This window comes from Uranotaenia lowii, chromosome 3, assembly GCF_029784155.1.
Source record: "Uranotaenia lowii strain MFRU-FL chromosome 3, ASM2978415v1, whole genome shotgun sequence".
Lineage (NCBI taxonomy): Eukaryota > Metazoa > Arthropoda > Insecta > Diptera > Culicidae > Uranotaenia > Uranotaenia lowii.
Window position 1 is genome coordinate 136,044,228 of NC_073693.1, and position 23,859 is coordinate 136,068,086.

A 23,859-nucleotide genomic window follows, 5' to 3' on the forward strand; every position below is an offset into this window, starting at 1 on the left:
AGGAATTGTAGGAAAATTTATTCACAAATGTTCATTTGGTACAAAGTTCACAGCCAATATTTTATTGTCTTTGGAAATCCACACAGATCCGGATTCAGCACCATTCACTAATTGGACAACACCTTTTCCAACAGCACTGGCTCTGTAAAATAAAGCAGATCATTAAAGATCAACCAAATACAATAAATTTTCCATTATGAGTAATACTTAAGAATTCACTCACGGTTGCAGAAAGGTTTGATCCATTACTGCCATTTGTTTCGCCTTTAGCCAAGGGAAGGTGACCGAAAATGATTCCTGTTTGAATTCATCAAACAAGCCTGTGTCGGTTGATCCTGGACATATCGCCACTATCTTGACACCGGTACGTTCAAAGACGTCTTTGCTCTATGGAAATGACTCCAGTTAAAAAAAAACATTTGAAAATTCAGAATACATTACCCCTAAAGCACGAGTAAAACCAACTATTCCATACTTAGTAGCACTGTAAACGGCGCCAAAATCAGCAGGTTCAATTCCGGCCACCGAAGAAATGTTGACGACGGCTCCACCGGATCCCGATTTATGCTTACCCATTAAATCGATCGCTATCAGGGTGCAATCAATAAGTCCCATCTGAAATTGAGAAGCGAGCATCTTATGATATCCTATAAAAGATTTTAAAGTTTCAAATAGTTACAAAATTCACAGCAACCGTACGGGTCGGATTGTTTTCTGCGAAAATTCCGGCCGAATTTACGAGTATATCGATGGAGCCAAGCAATTTGAGAGCATCCTGGCGAAGACGTTTTTCCAGAACGGTCTTATCGGTAACATCACATTGCGCGTAGAAAATTGAGGCTTTTTTGTTGTGAGCCTTTAGGGCACCTTCTTTTCGGGAATCCAAACTTTGCCCAATGTCCAGGATTAGGATTTTCTGGAATCAAGTTTTAGCTGAGACAATCTATGACGTAAAACACAATAACTTATGTACCTCAACTCCACTCTTGATTAGTTCCTCGGCTGCAGCGAATCCGATACCACTCGCTCCACCGGTTATGACGGCTGTTTTTCCCACCAAAGACATACTTCGCTGCTAAAACAATGAATGCGGATGCAAACTACAGAATCAACTACCGACACAATACTGATTGATTTGATCGACGGATAGAATTGAATGCAAACTTCGGCGCTCAGCTATATACCTACCCTTTCGAGTGATGTGCATACGACGCCTGATAAGAAAAACAAACATCTCTTAGATGCAAGATGCGAGATGACTTTGATATTTTGTTCGATTTAGAAATAAATTTCTATCTCTTAAATTAATTATTTTACACGGCTTAGAAGATATTTTCCCGAATTTCCTTCTTCATAAACATTTTAATATTGTAGTGAAGATTTTGATAAAGTAAACGGTCGTGGATTTTCTGATGTAATTTCCATCCTCAATACAATTCATTCAACAATCCTGTGAACTCATAAACTAAAAAATAAAAAAGTTCCCAAGTATCCTAGAGATGCGCCACCTGGGTTAGATATATTCAAACCACTGAGAGTTGGGCTTGTGTTGTTAGGTTAATCATTCCAGATTGTCCCGTTTTATCCGGGATTGCCTGGTTTTTTAAGGCAAATTCGGGCCCGGTTGCCCGGATTTCTAAGAAAAAAGCCCGAATTTTGCCCGGATTTATCCACAGTATATGTAGAATCCAAACCAAAAACTCAAATAGATTTTTGCATGACAAAATAACATTTTTTTTTGCTAGTTTCATCAAAATAAACTTCAAACATGTTTCAAATATGTAAAATTAAATTTAAATGCCACTGATGTGCCTCGATTGAAAATAAATTTGGTTTTGTTTGCTTGTTTATTTGTTTGTTCGGTAACAAATCTACGGATCACATGTTACTCCTAATGACTAATTGGATACAAAACAAACTATTTAAAATTATGAAAAAAGGATTACACATACTCGGTACCTTGATCAAAACGCTACTATTTTTTTCTTTTAAACGAATCCTTCGATGAATCATAATCAAAGTGTTCAGAGTAACGGTTGAACGCTCTGATCTCGCCGATCAATGCATTATTGCCTCGTAGTTGTTTTGACGAAGTGGAGTGTAGAGCTGTAAATTCCGGTTCCGTAGTCCTTGTAACCAGTGCGTTGTGTGAGAAGCCCAAGATCAGTGAGAATCAACGTAGCAGTTATAAATGTGCACAGGAAGCGCTGTGTGGAGTGGAGGCGGACCGTACCTTACACCACCGACGCCATCAACAAATAATGCAATAATAATGCCTTGGCCAACAGAGGGCGCTGATCAAAACGCACAGATGGGCAGCCATAGGCAGGCTTCGAAAAAAGGCGCAATGGGGCGGAATTCCAGGATGGAGCCGAAAGTCAATGGATCCGGGGCAATGGCTGACAGCTAATGCGATCACTCCTCAAAGAACAGCCAAACGATACGGTACTGAGTTCGCATAAGTGCATACGTAGTGACATAGCACATTGTAACCAGGTGAGAAGTGATCGCTGCCCCGGAATCCATAGAACCATGGACAGGCCCTCCGGAATAAAAATCTAATCCGCTCTTATTTTGTCCCATTGCGCCAACAGGACCCCTTTTTGTTTTACCGATTGGTTCGTGGAGATTGGAGGACGTGAGGCGCGAGCTACGAATCCGGAGGCAAACCTACCGCTACATAGGGCAAGCCCCGGTAGGCCTCGTCGCGACCGGATACGATATTCACCACATCCAGGCAGCCGTTAACGCCGTGTGGTCCGAAGGTTGCGGAACGTCCGGGTAGGAGAAGCACTGAAGACCGCCCGAACAACTTACCCCGCGCCGCTGTGCAGCCTGGAAAGAAGAGCGGAAGCGAGGAAGTGCGGAGTCAGCTACCCAAGGTGTCCCTCTCGCAGTTTCAACCAAGGTAGGACTGAAAATCCCTGAAATAATCTTGTCCCTGAAAGTGTCTGATTGAAAGTGCGGGGAGAGAAACCATTTGTCGACAAACTAGTGAACAATTTATCACAATAAACGGGAAAGTTCGTTTTTGCGAAGCATTGTGTTTTCTTGTGCAAGCTAGAACGCGGATAGCCAGCCCTGAGGCTTGTAGATGGGGGTTCTCATTGGTGCTGGGCAGGCTAACCAACCCACTAGGTTATATCCTTGAGGTCGAACACTAAGATTGATTGACTCCAAAAACAAAGGACAGTAGATTTTCGATGTCAAGATATCGGAGACAAATAAGGCCCGTGTGACTGCTCGACGGGCGTATCTAGGCCAATGAGGCCACAGCGTTTCTCGTAGCTTGAAAGGTGGAAAGGGTCAGACCAGTTCAAATGGCGAAGAGCAAAGCAAACCGCATGAACCGTCGTTGTAATGCTTCGGTCCGATCAGCGCCATTCTGATAGAAGGGGCTCCAAACTACCGATGCATATTCCAGGATGGAGCGAACGAGGCGGCAGTAGAGGCTTTATCCTCTCTATATAGTTTGTATGTGTCTTGAAGTCAAGTTTTTTTTATCAAGATTCACACCTAAATCAAATATAATAATAATCAATATACCTCACTCCCCAAAAAACTTGGAGACACAACATGCGCGCCTTCATGTGACGAAAGTTCTTACTAAACATGGAAACACTCACAAAAATAACCGAAGTTGCCATTGGCTGTTTATAAAAACAAATAGGTTAAAATATTTCACAGTAACCATACCGTCGTTGTTAAGCAAATTGTTCTACGACATTAACGTGCGTTGTTTTGAGTTTTCAACAATATTGTTTTAGAACAAGTATTAGGTAAGTTTTTGATACCTTGGCTGCAATTTATTGTCAGGTTGATCTTCTAGGTTTCCAAAACATCGAAATATTTTTCTCGGAGGGCCCGATCTATGTTCCCTGGTGTTTGACAAAAATAAATCAATACTGGATTCCCGATACTCTGGGATCCTCTGTGTCTCGGATGTAAAAACTGGATGATAGCTGTGAAAAGAATTCCGGTAGAGGTAGATCATTTCCCATTCAATATTCATATTTAGAAGGAGCTCTACGGAGCGCCTAAAAATCATTTAACCGGTCGTTGTATTAAAAAATCAAAATTGAAACTAAAGTTTTATTTATTTTCTCTCCGAAAACATCAAAATTTGTATAATTTTTTAAATTTGCAATCAATTTTTAACTATTTACCAGATTTCCTTCGTTTTGAATAGTGGTCAAAAATCATTTTTTAGCTTCTTCGTTATTATTCCTTGTTACTAAAAAATAGCCACATTCAAAAACTCTCAAACCAACTTTGATGTTCTGAAATTTTTTATAAAAGGTACACACAGAGGGATTTGCGGACCTTGATGAAATTAATGTATAATTCGAAACAATTTATTTTCATTTACTTATTAAAAAAAAGGCCAACGTTCGTTAATGCTACGGGAATGCATTTTTTTTGCGTATGTTGAGCACTTTTCCACTGTTTGGGAGTTGCAGTCCATATGCTTAAGGTGTTTACCACAGACAGTTTTTTTTTGAATTATCTCAGTATATTTCCAATGATTTCTTAGCGCTACAGCTCCCTCCAACTCGCGCCTATCCCGCGTATAAGTGAATCTACACACAAACCAGCAGCAGATTACGACGTTCCGGATCCTAATTAGGCTTATCAGTACATAAAATAAAAGCAAATCAGGATGCAGCAAACTGTCACCCCCTCGTAGTTTACTTCTTCTCCTTCTCCTTGAACTTCTCGACTCCCTTGCCACCTCGAATACGGCCGGTACGACGGGCAACAATAAGACCGACCTTGCGACCTGGAAGAGTTCCTTGCTTGACGGTCGAGGCCTTACCGATGTGCTGATGGTTACCACCACCTGCTCAACGGGGTTCATAGCCACACCACGCACCTTCGGCCAGCAGTTACGCTTGGCCTTGTACTTGTGGTAGGCACGACCGGCCTTAACGATGGGCTTATCGATACGACCACCACCGGCAACGATACCGACCATGGCTGGGTTGTTCGAAGGTAGAACCTTCTTGGCGCCGGACGGCACCTTCACACGGGTACGCTTGGTATCCGGATTGTGGGCAATGACCGAGGCATAGTTGCCGGAGGTACGGGTCAGCTTGCCCCGATCGTCGGTCTTCTTCTCCAGGTTGCACACGATGGTACCTTCGGGCATCAGACCGATCGGGAGCTGGGCGCGCACAGTACACAAACTGACCGGTGTACATACCCTCGGCGGCGATAAACAGCTGCTTATGGACCTTGAACTTGTACGGGTCCGAAGTGGACGACGGCCAACGGAGCGCCACGGCCTGGATCGTGGATGATTTGTTTTCAAATTGTCATAACTAATGTAGGAAATATTCATGATATTAAATGCTTACCTTCTAAAACAAGAGCATTTTTTTATGAGCACAATTAATGTTCTATTAGAGGAAAATAAAATAACAAATCAAACGATGCAAACTTTGTTGACAAAAAGAATGACTGGTAAAAAACAAATCAAGAAATTTTTCGACGAAACACGCCAACTTGACTCGTTTAGTAAGAACTTTCTCCTGAAGGTGATGCTGAAATGCATGTCCTTGCTGGACTATATGAAGCATGCTGAGAGTTACCAATGTTGATTATAATATGTTTGCCTAAATCCTTAAAGTGGTTCACAGGAGCAATTAAGCGGTCCGAAAGGAAATAATCGGCGGAAATAGGATGCCGTTTGCGTGAAAGGCAGTTGTTGTCGCAACAGGTAGCGAAAAGCTTGAATTTTCTTTGTAGTGAAGCAGTGTCTTCGGGGCCTTTCATTGCCTTGAACAATTTCAGATCATCAGCGTAGGCGATTTTCGGTCCGTCATGCAATAAAAGAGCGTTATTAAAATAAATGAGGAACACAATCGGTCCTAGATGGCTCCCTTGTGGACCCCAGAAATAGCAGGGAATTGTCTGGAATACGAATTCTCAGTTCTAACGGTCAGTTTTCTTCCGATCAGGTAGCTTCGGAACCAGTTCAGTAAATAACTGCAGATCCCAAGACGTTAAAGTTTTGCAATAGCAATGTTGGTCATTGGAAAAATACTCCTTGCAAAATAAAAAAAATAAGGTGCAGGATTTCCAGTTCGAACAATTTTGCAATTGCGCATAAGACGGATATTCCTCTGTAATTATTTATATCCCTTTTGTCACCTTTTTGTGAACAGGAAACATATAAGCATCCTTCCACAGCGAAGGGTAAACGGTTCTGTCAAGCGAAGATTGAAGTATTCGTTTAATCGGAGACAATAAATGAGGCATAAAGCGTTTCAGAAATGTGAGTATTCCTTCTGTTCCTGAGGAGTTTTTCATTTTAGCAGTCGCCTTCAAAATAGTTTAAACCTCTATTGCAATGATGTTTAAAGATGAGTTTAAGAAAGAGACGTTTGTATTTCACCTTTTCTCATCCATTTTCATAAGAAATTCCTGAATTTTAGCTGGATTTGTCCGAATTTGATGGGTTGAATATCGCACGACTGAAGCAACCTGAGGTCGCGGCAGACTACTCGCAAACGCTCGAAGAAGTGCTGCCCTTAGGGGGCGTGCTCGACGAAGCCCCTCTCGAGGACTGTTAGGATAAACCTGTATAAATTTTTACTAAGGTGGCGCAGATCACCATGAAAACATAAACAAAGCATACGTCACTACTGTCAGTGTTTAAATATCCCAGGCAACAGTTGGCACGTTGATATTATGAAAATATTCAATATCAAGTCATGTCGTCGTCTTTTTGTATCATTTTGTACATCACAGATGACAAAATTCATTTACATTTTCTAAAATTTTGAAGGAAGGAATGGGAAAGTGGCTGCAACTTCAATCGGTCTCAAACTCCTGTACTTGTGCGGAAGGCATTCCTCGGGTATAAACTAGTTGAAAAGCAATAAAAAAAGATCAACGATGCAACGATGCAAAATAAAGACGGCGACGGGTAGGATTGTAAAATTTGTTTTATTTTTATATATTGTAAATATTTTGTTTTCCTTTAGGTTGCGGACGCCCTTCAATTTGTTAGGTGAATTCCACCGGCGTAGGTTTTCGCGAATAGAATCAATGGAAGTCCTGGCTGACCAGCAGATCACACCGGACCTCCCTCCCGGACACCAGGATCGAGTACGACATCGGGAAATTTGTCTGTTGGTACCTCTTTGTGTTAGGACACCATCAAGACAGCCATCATCAGCGTTGCAGAGAACGTCATCGGCGACGAGGAGTGTAGGAGGGTGATGGACGAACAGAATTGCCGCCCGGGCGACAGTAGTGCAAAGAAGCACCCGTCAAAATGTGCAAAATCACCGACAGCGGAAGAGGCAGCGAGTCCAAATTTTCCAGGAGAAAAATGTGACATGTGGATTTCACATGTCATTTTCATGCCTTCCAATTCTTACATCCTCAGCAGACCACACCAGTGAGAACATGCTGAGAAATTTATTACTAACCGGCATTGAACCTTCAGTTCAATGCCTGCACAAAATTCAGCATCAGCATTTACTGCGACGAACGAAAGTGTCGCATTTCAAATTTACTGAACCTCGCTGTTACCATGTGTGCAGTCATAGCTTTTCGAGGTTTCTGTCTTTGTCTCTTTCGCATGTACATCGATCACGGATTGGTGATCGTGTACATGGCTTTTACATAGAACGGTGCTTCAGGCGTCTCCAGTAGGAACCTTGTCAAGAACTTATCGAACAATAAAAAATCAATCTGAATCCAACCTTCAACGGAGTAAAATCGTATCATGGCAATACCGTGACAAGAGCCAAGTGTCAAAAAAAAAAAAAACCAAGTCCAGGTGTTAGAAATTTGTGATCTAGTGTAAAGTGTGCATCAGTGTGCGAACAGCGACTAATAATGGGAACAGGTGCATCAAAACCTAGTGCATCAGTGTCGGGAGATAAAGATCTCACCATTATAAACAATCAAGAAACCCATAGCGATTTTCACGAAGATCATGCGCTCAAACTGAACATCATCTTAGTGCTAGTTACAATCCAGCTAGTGTTTGTAATTTACAAAATTTGGCACAAAAGAGTGCAGAAAAAAACGATCCTAAGTGTAAAAGCAATGGCAGATCTAGACAAAGTCTAACAAGAAAGGCAAAGTCCAGAGAAAAAAAAAGGGACAAACAAAAAAAAAAAAAAAAAAACAGTGCTAAAATGAACAGTGTGGCAGTAGCTGAAATATCAAAAGAGTAAAGTGTACACGAGTGACAGAGCTAGTAACGCTCCACCAAAGGGATAACCGGCAACTAGGAGCGTCCCCACCGAAGGGTCAACCGGCAACTTGGAGCGGCCCCAACAAAGGGATAACCGGCAACTAGGAGCGTCCCCACCGAAGGGTCAACCGGCAACTCGGAGCGGCCCCAACAAAGGGATAACCGGCAACATGGAGCGTCCCCACCGACAGCCACCACAGTAACCGGAAACCTGAGTAGAGCAAAAGCGCAGTTAGTATGCCAGCGGCTAACAACAAAACCAACAACAAAACCGACAAACGTGAGGTAGGACAATGTTATAGAAAACTGTAAGTAAGAAAAAATCATAATAGTGTAACAAAAATGACAGCAGAAAACAGAATTAAATAATAATATTAATTTATGGACCAAGTAGATTCACTACTGGCAGATTTGTCGAAAATCTTAGTTAACCTTAAGAAAAATCCTAATCGAAGATACAGGAGAGCAACGTTATTGAACAAACTAAACCAAAGTAGAATCTATTACAACGAAATATTAGATTTAATAGATCTCTTTGGGGGAACCAAACAGATTTTTTTTATAAAGTCGGCAAGGTTACTGTACGGCGAAATAAAAACTTTAATAGATTCAAAGCTTGATCGAAATCATCTGATTTCATTTAAGACCTTAGCAAAAGTGTCGTTATCATTTTTACAGTTACATAAAAGAAACATGGCAAACCCAAAGGTAGACGTAAAATTGGGTACGACGCTGATTCAAATGTATGATGGCGCACCACAGCATTTGGATGCTTTCATTGACTCCGTAAATTTATTCAATGACACGGTACAAAGTGATTTTGCTGCAGCCACGGCCGCACAAATACAAACAGCTCAAGTTACCGTAGTGAAGCTCATAAAATCACGGCTAACAGGCGTAGCCCGGCAAGTAATTGCAGGAGCCGATGATTTACAAGGCATCATAGACGCAGTAAAACAACACTGCGAGTCAAAAATTACTTCGGACAATGTTCTGGCCAAGCTAAAAGCAACCAGACAAAAAGATTCAATTCAAACTTTTTGTAACGAAGTTGAAACTTTAACAACACAACTTAAATCATGCTATGTAAGGGAAGAAATCCCAGCAAACAGAGCCAACACGATGGCAACCAAAAAAGGAGTCGAGGCTCTAATAAGCGGTAGCAAGAATACCGACACAAAACTTATTTTGAAGGCTGGGACCTTCAACAAAATTAATGACGCAATTCAAAAGGTGATGGAAAATAATGAAATCACCAGTAACAACAATTCACCTGCTACAAATGCTCAAATTTTAACAGGTCGAGTAAGCCACCCAAGAGGGCGTGGAACAAACCACAGAGGACGTGGTAATTATTCAAACTTTTACCAACATGATCGACACGTTAGGTACCAAAACTCGCCCCATAATCGTGGAAATTTTTCAAACCAGAGGGGTCATTGGTCTCATCGAGGTAATTTCTCGAATCAAAGAGGCAATTGGACTCAGCGTGGACGGTATCCACCGAATATGTTTTTAGCACACCAAGGCGGTGCACAATATCAGCCGCCAGCGCACCAGGCAATTCAAATGCCGTTGCATCCACACATTCAAATGCCACAGCAACAACATATTCTACAGTCAACAAATGGAAATATCCACCCTTTAGGGGTACAGCTGGGGCAGCATATACAATAAATGTGTCTGCCACCAATTACGTCCAACTGATGGTTGATATGTCCGATGTGCAATTATCATTTATTGTTGATTGCGGATCTGATATATCAGTTGTCAAATGTGCGCCGCCAGGAGGAGGAGGAGCTCGAGGAGCTGGAGCAACTGCATCGTTCCCAAGAAACACGAAAGTTCTATCAGAAACTCAACGCATCCCACAAAGGCTTCGTGCCGCAAGCCGAAATGTGCCGAGATAAGGACGGGGGCTTCCTGACGGACAATCGTGAGGTGATCAAAAGGTAGATGCAGAACTTCCATGAACTCCTGAACAGCGCACATGCAGGAGATCAAGACGGTGGGGAAAGATACATCGCCGGCGTAGCCAATGATGAGGTGAAACCACTCCCAACGATGAGTGAAGTTACGGAAGCCATTCACCAGCTCAATAGCAACAAGTGGGCTGGGAAGGATGGCATCGTAGCTGAACGCATCAAAAGAAGAGCCTACCGAGTGATCACTGTCCTCAATGCCGCCTACAAAGTGTTGTCCCGAATCCTTCTCCGCCGGCTAACGCCACAAGCAGACAGATTCGTGGGAAGTCATAAGACTGGCTTCATGGAGGAACGGTCTACGAGAATGATTGACTCATTCTTCCATGTAACACATACGATTATGGATTATACGACATGGATTATAAATGACAGCCACACTGATGTTCAAAGAACAAAACTAAATTCTTTGAACATCTGTGTGGCTATCATTTATAATCCATGTGGATCTAATCCGCTTTTTGCCCAGCACTACGAAAAGTTTTTAACAGATCTGCAAGCATTCAATTTCGATAGAGTCTACTTATTAGGAGATTTCAATATCAATGTATCATCGAACCTACCTTCTATCAATCTACACGCTCTTAACAGTATTCATACAACATTTGATCTAACGGTCTTACCCACATCTCCTACTAGAATAACTGAACACTGCGCCACCACTATCGATCTCATGATCACTGATTCACCTCAGCATATAACTAAAGCTAAAACTGCTAATGCAAACTCTATTTCTGATCATGAAATTATTTATTTGATATCCGATGTGAGAGTACCTAAATCATATCCACAAAGAGTTAAAGCACGCAGTTTAGCAAGGATTTATACGACTCAACTACATATGGACTATCAAAGACTCGACCTAACACCTTTTTTCGATACTAATGATATCGATCACAAAGCTTCATTCATTACATTAAAGTTGAAGTTTCTTCTAGATACTCATGCTCCTGAAAAAACGATAACAGTCCGCGATAAACGTACTACTTGGATCACGAACGAGATAGAGCGTACAATTGCGCTCAGGGATTTAGCGTATTCCCTTTACGTCCGTAACCCCAAACGGTTTAAAGGAGATCCCCAGTGGATTGATTACACTCGTATTCGTGACAGAGCAAGAACCCTAATATCCCAAGCGAAAAAACGTTATGCAGATAGGTGTTTTTCTGTCGATCTACCAGCCAATAAATAAATAATCCGATTGCTGCCAAAGACTTCAGACAAATAAGTGTACTGCCAGCTATGTCAAAACTGCTTGAAAAAGTTCTACTTGCACAAATAACTGAGCATCTGAATCAACACGCTCCTCCTCTTCTAGCTGAGCATCAAGCTGGCTATCGTAGAGGTTACTCAACGACAACTGCTCTAGCTAAAGTGTCCCATGGCACGGTAATGGTGCTTGTTGACTTTTCCTTGGCTTTCAACTGTGTCAACCATAATTTGCTGTCAAGGAAGTTAATATCCGAGTTTGTTTTTCGTCACCTGCCTGCAACCTCATATCATCTTTCCTCACGCATCTGTGTCAGGTAGTGCGTTTTTCTAATAAGGTATCAACTGAACAACCTCTAGCAGATGGAACACCTCAAGGTTCGTGCTTAAGTGCCCTGCTTTTTAGCTTATACGTCAATAGTCTCCCCTCAATCTTAAAATGCAGTTATCAGCTCTATGCAGATGACCTGAAAAATTTACATCAATGGGCCAATAACTGAAATAGATCAGCTTGTGCGATCAATCAATGTAGATCTGGCGGGAATAGAGCTATGGAGTAGAAATAATTTTCTATCGCCCAACCCCACTAAAACCCAAGCGAATTGTTTTCACCAAGAGAGATACTGTAAATCCAGACACTAATATTGTAATCTGTAATCACACCATCCCTCTGATAAAATAGGTGAAAAACTTGGGTCATATAATGGATCAAAATCTGGATTGGACCGACCATGTCAATAGCGTTTCATCTAAGGTTTTTCTTTCTCACAGAACATTCCGTAAATTTCAATCAGTTCTCCAACTCCCAATTCGTCTGAAATTGGTCCAATCTGTTATTGTTCCCATCTTTTTATACTGTGATGTAGTTTACTTCCCAGGTCTATCAGCAGCATGCAAGGGCCAGCTGCTCAGGTGTTTCAAATCTGCAGCTAGATTTGTCTTCAATCTAAAACGTAGGGAGACTACCGAGACCACCAGAAGACTAATACTTGGCTGCGAGCTTCTGAAGAATTATCGAAGACTCATTTGCTGCTTTATGCGTCAGGGCTATGATCAAGGGCTGCCTGTCTATCTCCTAAATCACCTGCAGCGAGAAAGAAACGACCGACCGCACTGAACCGAGCCAACTAGAGAGAAACTTACCTATATTCTATTAACATTCCAAAAGTTTTTTTTAATGCAAGTGTTTTCTTAACCTTAATTAATAGTTCATTGTAACTGATGGGCTGCGTTTAAGTTAGCAAGTAACAAATTACAAATTACATTCGAATTTTTCGCTCGGGAAAAGCCAATCATGGTTCTTGAAATAGCACATTTTGCAGCAGTGCATTTCTGTGCAGGTTGTTTACATATGCAGATTTGGCCGGCGACCATGGCCTAGAGGATAGTTTATAAGTCTTCTAAATCAGAGGTCTTGAGATCGTGTCTCGGTCACGGCATTCATAGTACTCTATCTGTGGGCTGGTGGTTTTAGCTTTTGTAAGATTTTAGCCGTCATCTTATATGTAGGTACATATGTGTTCGTTTATTATTAAGATAGCAATGATTGGCACAGAGATATGCAAAATTTCCTCAGGGCTTAGAAATATTCACGTTTTCTGCTCATGATTGGCAGTTATGACATGTCCTTAATAAGATTGTTCGGTTATTGCATTGCACGACAGGGAATTTTTACCTTGGTTATAATAATACCCACAAAATAAAACAACACCTGGCCCTTTTTTCCATTCTTAATATGTTTATAAGTATTCATTGGCACCATACTTAATAGACGCTAATTTGCCGTCATTGACAACCCAGACCGAACCGGATTCAGCACTCAGAACAGCTTGCACCACAGCTTTTCCAACAATAGATGGCCTGAAAGTGATAATTATGATAAAGCAAGTGATACTTACAACACATTTGACCGAATTTTACATAAAATCAAATGAATGTAAAGCTCAGATTTTTTTTCTGTGCAGTCCCTCGGTAAATTATATTGCTAAAATTTTGACATAAAGGGTGATACGGTCAAAATTTGGTCAATATCAACTCTCTCCGAGATGCCGCAAATATGCTGGGTGTATCGTCTACAACCGTGCATCGAGCCAAAAAACGAGCCGGACTATCGACTTACAAGAAGGTAGTGACTCCAAACCGCGATAATAAACAAAATACGACGGCCAAAGCGCGATCTCGGAGGCTGTACACGACGATGCAGACGAAATTGGACTGCGTGTAATAGACGACGAAACCTACGTCAAAGCCGACTACAAGCAGCTTCCGGGACAGGAGTTTTATACGGCAAAAGGAAGGGGAAAGGTAGCAGATATTTTCAAGCACATGAAACTGTCAAAGTTCACGAAGAAATTTCTGGTTTGGCAAGCCATCTGTACCTGTGGCTTGAAAAGCAGCATTTTCAAAGCTTCCAGAACTGTCAACCAAGAAATTTACGTGAAAGAGTGTTTGAATAAACGTCTGCTACCTTTCCTGAAGAGACACGGTTGTTTCGTACTGCTTTGGCCGGATTGGGCATCTTGCCATTACGGTAAAAAGGCCATGGAGTGGTACGCCGTCAACAACGTGCAAGTGGTTCCCAAGGACAAGAACCCTCCCAACACGCCAGAGCTCCGCCCAATTGAGAAATACTGGGCTATTGTCAAGCGGAACCTAAATAAGACCAAAAAACTGCTAAGGACAAGCAGCAGTTCAAGGCAAACTGGCTTTCTGCGGCGAAGAAGGTGGACAAGGTGGCTGTACAAAATCTGATGGCAGGGGTTAAGCGTAAGGCTTTGGATTTGGAAAAGCGGAAGCCTAACTGAATATTTTTCCTGAATTTTATACTAACTAAACTTGAAAAAGAAATTTAATTTGATTTTTTAAATAAACGATTTCACCGATTTACACGCGTTTTCCCCTGACCAAATTTTGACCGTATCACCCTTTATCATATGCTTAGGTATACTCACTCCTGATATGGCGGCTTGACTACTGATTCTTGTTTCGTCTTCAACCAGGGATACGTCGTTGAACATGGCTGCTCATCTACAGTATTCATCATAATTGTATTGGTTGGCCCTGGGCAAATAACCACCACTTTGATTCCAGTATGTTGGAAGTTAGTCTCACTCTGTTGGAAAATGATAATTGTAAATTCAAATAATAATTTTGAGAACTTCTGGATGAAAACTACTTACTCCCATGGCCCGAGTAAAGCCAACGACGCCGCATTTGGTGGCACTATAAATTGCACAAAAATCGGTGGGCTCTAGCCCGGCCACCGATGCAATGTTAACAATGCATCCTCCAGAACCCGATTTGTGTTTGCCCATCACGTCGAAAGCGATCATGGTGCTGTTGATCAATGCTGACTAAAGACGAAGAAAACCATACTTTCAGTAAAATAAATATAGATGGAGAGAAAAATTTCCACCGACCAAATTCACTGCAACAGTACGAGCGACATCATGTTCGGCAAAAACTCCCGCACAATTCACCAGAACATCAATCGACCCCAGCCATTGGACTGCGTCTTGCTGAAGCGCTTTTTCCAGTGCCGATTTGTCTGTTACATCGCATTGACTGTAGAATATCGACGCCATGGGGTTAAGCACCTTCAGGGTGTTTTCCCTCCCGGCGTCCAGGCTGCCGGCAATGTCAAGAATGAGGAGTTTCTAAAAATAAATACTTGAATACTGAAAAAATTCAAATTGAGATAATTCAAGATGCACTTCTCCTATACCTCAACTCCACTTTTGAGCAGCTCCTCAGCGACAGAAAACCCAATCCCGCGGGCACCTCCGGTAATGACCGCAGCTTTTACATTCAGTTGCGCCATTCTGAGTTCTGTCCAGGGGTTCAAATAACCTATCTAAAATATTTGAAAATGGAATTTAAATTCCGATAGACGTTCTTTCCGATGAAAAACACAGGATATAATGAAGTGACAAAATATCAGTAGATAGATTGCTTACAGGGGGGTTGACCATTTGGGGGCTTCTTATCGTTAATTGGACTGTCTTATCTGGATTTCTGGACCGGACTAGCCAAAATAAGCGAAAATATGTGAAAGTTCAATATGTTATCGGACAAGACGGGAGGTTGACATTTTTTTTTAAATTATCAACCCAGTTGGGTTTTAAACCGAGAATTTGTGATTTTTTTTCTTTTTGTTCCAGGTACATAAATTATAACAGTTTTTAATATTTTTTGTTGTTTTTTGCTCTTGAGAGAAATCCTCAAAGTGTTAGTAGTTAAGTACTGAGATTGGTATTCTGTTCAAATAAAATTTAACCTAATTAAACCTTTCCTAAATAATCTCTAGCCAAAAGTTTGTAAAAGAATGATACTTCAAAATATTACAAATGTATATAGATATGGACTATGCTGTTAGATGTACTTGTTTTTCCCATATTCCATTGGCGTTATCTTGTCTTCACTGCAAACCCAAATAGATCCAGGTTCAGCTGTCAGAACCGCTTGAATCACAGCCCTACCTACAGCAGAAGGTCTGAAACAAAAATAAAATATAGGTTTGGAAAGTATTATCAATGTTACCTAATTGTATCGGCCTTATCGGTGAAAAATTATGTCCTTTTTGGTATGAACATCTTAAGATTATGAAATTTTATAAACGAATAGAAAGTTAGAAGAAATGAAAGATTTTGAAAATGAGCGGGTAGAATTTATTAGAAGCATTATCATCACGTACCAAATTTTTGTTCGGCACGGGCCTACTAGGGGAATGGTTTCCTAAATGGGCCTATCGGGTTAAATGACCCTACGGCTGTTTGGCGAAATGGCTGACTAGACAGCTTATCTGACCAATGCATTTTGAGAGTGATACGCTTAGAACATAAGGCAAGAAAGAATTTTATGAAATTATAAACTCAAAAAAATTTAAAAAATCATACAAGGTTTTGATACATTTTGATGTAATATTTCGACTTTTAAAAATTATACGTAAAGAAGTTTAAATCAAAAACTACGATGGTTTTTGTTTCTTACTCAAATGAACTTAAGAAATTAAACATATTTCAGCTTTTGTGGACGTTTAATAATGATTATTTAATGGAATAATAGAGTGTTTTTGTATGCCCCCATCATGTTTGAAAAATGCCTCCATCCTAAAATAACAGGTTAAATAGAATAAATAAATGATTTTTATCACTGAACCTTCAAATCTAAGCTCTGAATGATATCTTAAGAATGAATTGAAAATCTAAAGACAGATTTGATAAAGTTTTTCTCATGGATGAACTCTCCCATAGTATGGCAACCCTAACTTTTGTTTTATTCCACAAAATTATAATAAACATAAATTTTTATGAAACTTCAGCTTTGTCGTACGGAAATTACTACTTTCTAGCAGTTTCAATGAAATTATAAGGAAGTATTGTCCAAAAAACAGAAATTTTGTTCAAAACATAAAAAGGCGCATTTAGCCCGCACGGTTTGAGGTTCGGCATTTTAGACAACACTCACAATAAAATCGTTTTCTTGGAAACAGAAGAAAATTTTATCATAAGAATTACTGCATTGTATTGAAAACAGATGCCTGCACGCGTGCATATAGTTTTTGTACACATATTCGACGAGATATTCGATTAAATTAGTGTTCTGCTTAATAGGCGCATATAGCCCGCTCCTCCCCTACTATGAAGTGGTAGATACAAATAGAGTTGCATCGAACATCACACATTCGTAGGCCAAGCGTGATTCGTCCCATAAGCGGTAACTTGCAGTGCGAACGAACAAAAAGATGGTAGGTATGTGATTGCTCAGATAAGCTCTCAGAAACGGATCTATCGATGTTTGTTATCATCGCATTCGTTACAACCGGGGTTTGGTTGCGAAACGTTACGGTCGATAGTCTGATAGTGGACTACCATCGATGCTAATTACGGTTGCAGTATTTTGATCTAAGAAAAAGTTTTGAGACTTCAAGTAATTCAAATTTACACCTTTGCAAAAAACGGTTCAGGATTTCCTGAGATACAAGGCTCAAAATCTGGCGTTCCCACTTTTTTTATTTTCTCGACGGTCCTTGGTGTAACCAAAACTCCCGTTGGTCCTTTGAGTGTTAACAAACATAACTAACGGCAATTAAATTCTTCATTTAAAACACGGTGTACAATATAATAAGGTGATATCTTCCCGATAATGTCGTCATTACTATCCATCTAGTGATCCTCGGTGTATGCAGCATTATCTTACGCGCGCAAAACCGCGCGCCTGGCACGCAATTCGAAGATAGTAATGACGTCACTTATTTACATTCAAACGAGTTGTTAACTCGTGTTACTGTAGGCTACTAGCCTACCCTGCCTATTTATACCGTGATTTAAAATATCTTTAAAAAAAAAATACCTCTACATTTCGATATCCAGTTCAAAATGCTGAAACCTAATAAAAAAGTTTTTATTTGTAGAAATCGGTAAAAAGTTCCTTAGAGCAAGTTCACTCGTGTTGGGAAAAAAGTGGTAGAAATTTTGACACTTGTAGCACATTCAGTAAATTTTACCATGATAAAATGTGTTCAAGATCTATGGGCGTTGTATTTTTTTACAGCACTGTTTTTATTTCAGCCGTATGTGCCGTAACTTGAAGCCGACAGATCTTGAAAATGTTTGTGTAGGCAAAATTTTCAAAATGTGCTAAACGTGTCCAAATTTCAACCACTTTTTCCCAACACCAGTGAACTTGCTCTTAGTAAGGATCGAAGCAATCCGTAGTGTGGCAGGGCGTAAACAAACATGCGGAAAATGGATTGAAGTTGATCCGAGACTTGAAAAATCTATCAAATACCAGGTGGAAATAGCTTGTGTTACAAAGATCATCAAATTGGTAAAACGCTTGAAGAAATTTGCGCTATCCAAGTTTCCTGTTCAACCATAGAAGAATGTAAGTACTAAGTATTCAATGCCGGTATTGAAGAAAAGGTTTTCCCACCAATGACATCTCAATGACATCAAGCTCGCAGCAGAATTTATTTCAATTTCCATGAATGCCCTGGACTGGACACTTCAGATTCTTGGATGTATTGAATTTACCCAAAAGCTCAATTTCCAAGCTAAGTACCATTTTTTTATTACATTTCATCAAGAATGCTCTGGTTACAAGAAAACTGTGATAAATCTTTTTATATAGTGAACGTTCCACTGCTGTCATGCAGAGCAAACTCGACGACCTCACCGAAAGCTCCAAGGCAGCAGGTCTCAAAATCAATGTCGGAAAGACCAAATCGATGGAAATCAACACAGAAAATCGTTCCAATTTCGTGGTAGCTGGACAACAGGTTGAGACAGTGGAGTGCTTCCAGTATCTTGGTAGCCAGATTACGCCTGATGGTGGTACCAAGAAAGACATCGAAACCCGGATCAGAAAAGCCCGATTTGCGTTTGCGAGTCTCCGAAACATCTGGCGCTTACGCCAGATCTCTCTACGAACTAAGATCCGAATCTTCAACTCAAACGTCAAATCCGTATTGCTGTACGGGTGTGAAACTTGGTGCACATCAGTGTTCGGCACAAATACGCTAATCCGCTAATCGCTAATTAGTCCGCTAACTTTTTGTTAGCGGTTTAATTTTGCCGCTAAGTTTTGATTGATCTAGCGAATTAAAAAGATCCGCTATTTTTTTGTTCCGCAAATTGAAGATCGCTAACTCCCATATATTTGCATCAATCTCTCGAACTATTAGTGACAGAAAGAATATTTTGTCATTAATCAAGTTGAGGTGACATTGGGCATCATTCTTTGGATTCACTGGAGGAATGCGTATTTAGTTTCATTTTCCCCTCTTTTAGCACGCAGCATTTACAGAAGAAGATAACAATAAAAGGTGTTAAAAAATATAAATCTATGTTTAACGTCCCTTAATCAGCGTTTATTTTAAAGTGGTTGAGATATTTACTTTTCACAATACAGTTTTTTAGAGATTATACAGATCAGTTCAAATAAAAATAAGATAAAATCACCATAGCATTAATTGACTTTTTTAAGTTGTTACTAGTTTATTGCTAGTTTAAAAAAGGGGAAAACAGATTAAAGATTTTAAATGAGGATAATGTAATAATAATGCAAAAAAGAGAAAGAATTGCACAAAAGATTGTTTGCAACGAAATTGCATACCATCTACTTTGCACAAAACCTATAAATCGATTAAAATTTTAATCAAAATTTAAAAAAAACATAGCTTCCATCTTTCACATTCTGTTTTTTGTTCTGGTAATTGTTCAATAATTCAGAATTTTTTTATCTGTAGAACACAGAGATGATACAATTCCCCTTTTAGACAGTTATGTTTTGCTGCTTGTAAAAAAAATCGAGCAATTTATCGAAATTAAACCAAATGAAATTCTTGAAACTTTATTTACTCCCGCTTGGGTAGTTGAAAAAATCGAAGGGGGGAAGGGCGTAACAAAAGAAGAATTTAATATTTGTTCCGGCTTAAATGTTGTTCAGCAGTTAGCGATTAGCGATTAGCGCTTTAAGCTTAAAGCGATAACTTTTTCGGCACATTTAGCGTATTGAATTAGCGATCGCTAACTTTGAATGAGTTAGCGATTTAACTAGCGGCGCTAATTTTTCAGTTAGCGATGCCGAACACTGGTGCACATATGCGGTGACGACGCAAGTTTTTGTGAATCGCTGCCTGCGGAACATCATCCGGGCTTGGTGGCCTGGCATCTGGATCTCAAACGTTGAACTTCATCGCCGGTGTCATCAAAAGGCGCTAGAAATCGAGATTCGGGAACGTAAGTAGAGATGGATTGGGCACACGCTGCGAAGAGATGAAAACGAGATTTGCAGAGAGGCGCTTGACTGGAATCCAGATGGGCATCGAAGAAGAGGCAGGCCCAAAAGCTCGTGGCGGCGAAGTCTAGCCGCTGAAATCCGCACAGTTGACGAGAACCTTTGGCAGCACGTGAAGACGCTGGCTCCGGATCGCCAGCAGTGGAGATCTTTTATCTCAGCCCTATGCGTCAGTCAATCGGCGCCGGACCCTTAGGTAGGTAGGTAGGTTCCACTTCCGTTATCTTATAAACTCATTTTTTGTTTATGAATATTAACATAAACAAAAATGAGGGCGTATGGAAATTGAATACAAATTGTGTAAAAGGTGTACGATAGTATAGTAGTAAAAATGCTAACCTCTTACTCGTTATTTGGACAATAACGAGCTCCATGTGTGTTCAACTTTTTATCATATTTTCGTCAAATAGCACTTATGTTTTTGAAAGGAAATAATTTTCTAATTCATATGATAGTTTTTTAAGAAAAGATTCATGGCATCTTTTTTTAACACTAGCCAAAAGTGTCTCCTGATCTTATCCTTTCCTCACTTACCTTACAATATTTTTTGCAAGGATACAGAGATAACCTCGGTCCTAAGGATAAAATTGATCTTTTATCCCTTTTTACATTTTCCTATCTTTTTACTAAGGAGTGTATTCGAAAAAATGCGACACTTTGTTTTGTGAATAATTTTGAATGCATGAATAATAGTTGATGAAATTTTCAGGGAAGTTACCTAGTAATGCAATGTTCACATGTGCAATTTTTTGTGACGTTTTGTCAAGTGGTTTGAAGAAAGCAGCAAATAAAGTTCTTCATTGACTTTAAGTTTTGGGCGCCACGAGCGCTATCTATAATGAATTCTAATATATTTGACTGTTAAACACTTAACCTTTGTTATCGATTATTTGCACCATTCCAGATCCAACCAAATATAGTATCATCTTTGAAGGATCCTTGGAAATGTTATTCAGGGAAAAAGGTTGCATTTGGAGGCAACCTCCTTTTTATATTTAGCTATTCATCGTATCAATAGTTATGTAACACTGACTGATTTTCAGCTTCCACAGATCGTAAGGCACCTCCAGTGCTAGACATTATATTTCCCACTTTTTCTTCTTCTTGTTCATTACCTGAACGCCCAGGCGAGACTTGTCCATGAAAAGTTTCTGGCTGGAAACCTACCAAGTGCCCGCTAAAGACTTCGTTTTGCTGTCCTAACGTAATTTTTCAAAATATCTCCCCGATGTCGGGTCCAATATTTTGCGCACGATTTGACCACCGTATTTTGTTTATTTTTACGGCGGGTAGCCTTTTTACCTTGCAAGAATTAGGTCCGGCCTTTTTGCTAGTAAGTTAGATTAACTAGACTCCTTAAGCGATTTACCATATGAACTTAGGTCGAATAGTTAGTTTCCAGCTGTTTTTGAGTCTCCCACTGCGGTTTTCCTCAATTTTATTCATTTTATTCAATAACCTTCTGTATTGGAAGATATCTCAAAAACCACTTAACAGAACGCCACAAAAATTTGCACATGTGAACATTACACTAGTAAGTAGTTTCATTCAAAATTTCATTATTTTCCATTCATGCTTCACTTCAGTTATTAACAGAACAAAGTGTTTTTTTTTTTCGAATACACTCCTTACTATGACGTGGCCGGCGCCGTTATTTATGTTTAAAGAGAGAGCATCAGTTTTGTGCATAGTAGTGAACCTACATGTAAGAGAAGCGACGTCCCAAAATAAAAAAGTCCAATCGATACAAAAGAACTGTCAATATCGATTCCAATCGATCCGAGCTTTTAGCGCTTTTACCTTTCTTATTGAAAACTTAACCAAGGAGCGTATTGCGATTGTTGGTGTAGTTCAAACAGATAATTTTAAAGCTCGTCATATGAATTTATGATTAGGTGAAAAATTTTCCACTGCTTTCGTAGTTAGAAAACTATCTGATTGTTAACGAAATTCAAGTCATTCATACCATTTATCGCGATCCTTCGGGCATCGAATTCAATGTTGTTTTGTTGGATTAGAGAAGCGTTCACTTTAGAGCTTGGACATTGAGCCAGAAAACAGTGCTTAGGATTTTTTTGCCCAAGATTTCGGCGATGTTGCCACATCTTTTATTTTAAGAGGGATCAGACGTCGCTTCTCTTATATGCAGTTCACTAGTGCATAGTGGGATAAGGTGCTAGATCTGATGTTCCCACTATTTTCTCTTGACGGTCCTTAGTGTCCCCACAGGTGTGGTGTAACTAAAACACACGTTAGGTCCTTTAGTGTTAAACGATACTAAATTTCCAAAAACAAAATTTTCCTTCTAGATGCACCGTGATTGAATTTGAATGAAATGAGCAGATGATATGCACTTTGAATGAACACTCCATTGGAAAAAAAGAATTGAAGCCCATTGGATATGCACGAATATTGTATCAAAGTAAAAGATTCGTTCATTATATTATGTAATTTCCATACTCACTCTTGTAACGGCAATCGTTTTATCAAAGCAATGTGTTTCGCTTCCATCCAAGGAAATGTTACTCGTCTTTCGCATTTTGAATGAAGCAATTCCGTGTCGGTACCTCCAGGACATATAGCAACGACTTTTATGCCGGTGTGTTCGAATACATCCTTACTCTAGCATTGAAACGAAAATTTATTGAAACTACTATAACTTTATGGATGTTGTCTAACTAACCCCCATGGCTCTAGTGAAGCCTATCACACCACTCTTCGTTGCGCTGTATGTTGCCATCATATCCATCGGCTCAATTCCGGCGATCGAAGCTATGTTGACAACTGTACCTCCAGAGCCCGATTTGTGCTTACCCATCACATCGAAGGCTAGCATAGTGCAATCAATCAATCCGGTCTAGTATGTAAAAATATTTTTTTTTTTTGAATTTACTTTAATTTATTATGAAAGGTTTTCAAATAATAACCAAATTTACTGCAATGGTGCGGGCGCTATCATGTTCATCAACAATGCCCGCACAATTGACAAGAATATCAATCGATCCAAGCAAGTTTTGCCGGAAGTTGTCTTCCAGTGATCGCCTGTTGGTGACATCACATTGACGATAAAGAACTGATGCCTGCGGGTTGATGAGCTTCAGAGTGTTTTCTCGTACGGAATCCAACCTTTGCACAACGTCCAAAATTAGAATTGACTGTAAACGAAAAGCATCAATGAGCAATTCTCGTGATTTTTTTTTCGATTTTTTTAACAGATCAGCTACAAAAATAAGTTCCAAAACAGCAAAAATGAACTTTATGCTCTTGCTTAGTAATTTGAACTTAGTTACCTCAACTCCACTTTTCAACAGTTCCTCGGCTGTGGCAAATCCGATTCCTTTGGCACCTCCGGTAACGATCGCAGTTTTTCCGCTCAATGCCATGTTCACCTAACTGGTTAAACTTTTCTAAGGTTTTGTAAGGTGAAGGTGTTAATCCATAGACAATCTGAGCAGTACTGATCTGATGAACTAAACATTCCTCCTTGAAATATCCATATCAAATATTGTATCGTAACTATTTTCACAGTGTATAATGTAAATTGAATTCGATGAATCAAAGCTGGTTGACTCGGCAGACTATATTTAATCTCTTAATAAAGATGTTGAAATCGAACAAGTGTTAGCCGTGTTTATCTATAATCATGCTTTATTC

General features: G+C 39.9%; 2 protein-coding genes and 1 pseudogene across 2 annotated transcripts; all 3 read right to left on the minus strand.

Moving 5' to 3' along the window:
- Positions 1 to 15,318, minus strand: LOC129752646 (uncharacterized). The gene is made up of 12 exons (XM_055748418.1): positions 15,131 to 15,318; positions 14,826 to 15,062; positions 14,586 to 14,759; positions 14,358 to 14,518; positions 4,891 to 5,285; positions 4,693 to 4,840; positions 2,818 to 2,941; positions 974 to 1,075; positions 680 to 916; positions 442 to 615; positions 224 to 387; positions 1 to 142 (listed from the first exon to the last, which is right to left on the minus strand). The coding sequence occupies exons 1-12, from the start codon at positions 15,224 to 15,226 to the stop codon at positions 22 to 24; spliced, it is 2,133 nt and encodes a 710-aa protein (XP_055604393.1). The 5' UTR covers positions 15,227 to 15,318; the 3' UTR covers positions 1 to 21.
- On the minus strand, positions 4,575 to 5,456 carry LOC129756964 (60S ribosomal protein L8-like; annotated as a pseudogene).
- Positions 15,319 to 15,616: 298 nt separating the features above from the next.
- On the minus strand, positions 15,617 to 23,648 carry LOC129756898 (alcohol dehydrogenase-like). The gene is made up of 5 exons (XM_055753946.1): positions 23,496 to 23,648; positions 23,133 to 23,360; positions 22,889 to 23,062; positions 22,670 to 22,827; positions 15,617 to 15,898 (listed from the first exon to the last, which is right to left on the minus strand). Exons 1-5 carry the CDS (start codon positions 23,586 to 23,588, stop codon positions 15,778 to 15,780), a joined length of 774 nt encoding a protein of 257 aa, XP_055609921.1. The 5' UTR covers positions 23,589 to 23,648; the 3' UTR covers positions 15,617 to 15,777.
- Between the last annotated feature and the right edge of the window lie 211 nt (positions 23,649 to 23,859).

Excerpts from the sequence above, each read along its gene's own strand:
- LOC129752646 (XM_055748418.1), bottom strand. The coding sequence starts at position 15,226 with ATGGCGCAACTGAATGTAAAAGCTGCGGTCATTACCGGAGGTGCCCGC. Across the intron at positions 2,942-4,692 it reads TTCAAGGAGAAGGAGAAGAA|GGACAAGATTATTTCAGGGA; the intron begins GTAAACTACGAG and ends AGACACTTTCAG. Across the intron at positions 143-223 it reads GATCAAACCTTTCTGCAACC|AGCCAGTGCTGTTGGAAAAG; the intron begins GTGAGTGAATTC and ends TTTATTTTACAG.
- LOC129756898 (XM_055753946.1), bottom strand. The coding sequence starts at position 23,588 with ATGGCATTGAGCGGAAAAACTGCGATCGTTACCGGAGGTGCCAAAGGA. Across the intron at positions 23,361-23,495 it reads TGTTGAAAAGTGGAGTTGAG|TCAATTCTAATTTTGGACGT; the intron begins GTAACTAAGTTC and ends TTTCGTTTACAG. Across the intron at positions 15,899-22,669 it reads AAACGATTGCCGTTACAAGA|ACCTTCTGCTGTAGGTAGGG; the intron begins GTGAGTATGGAA and ends TTTTTGTTTCAG.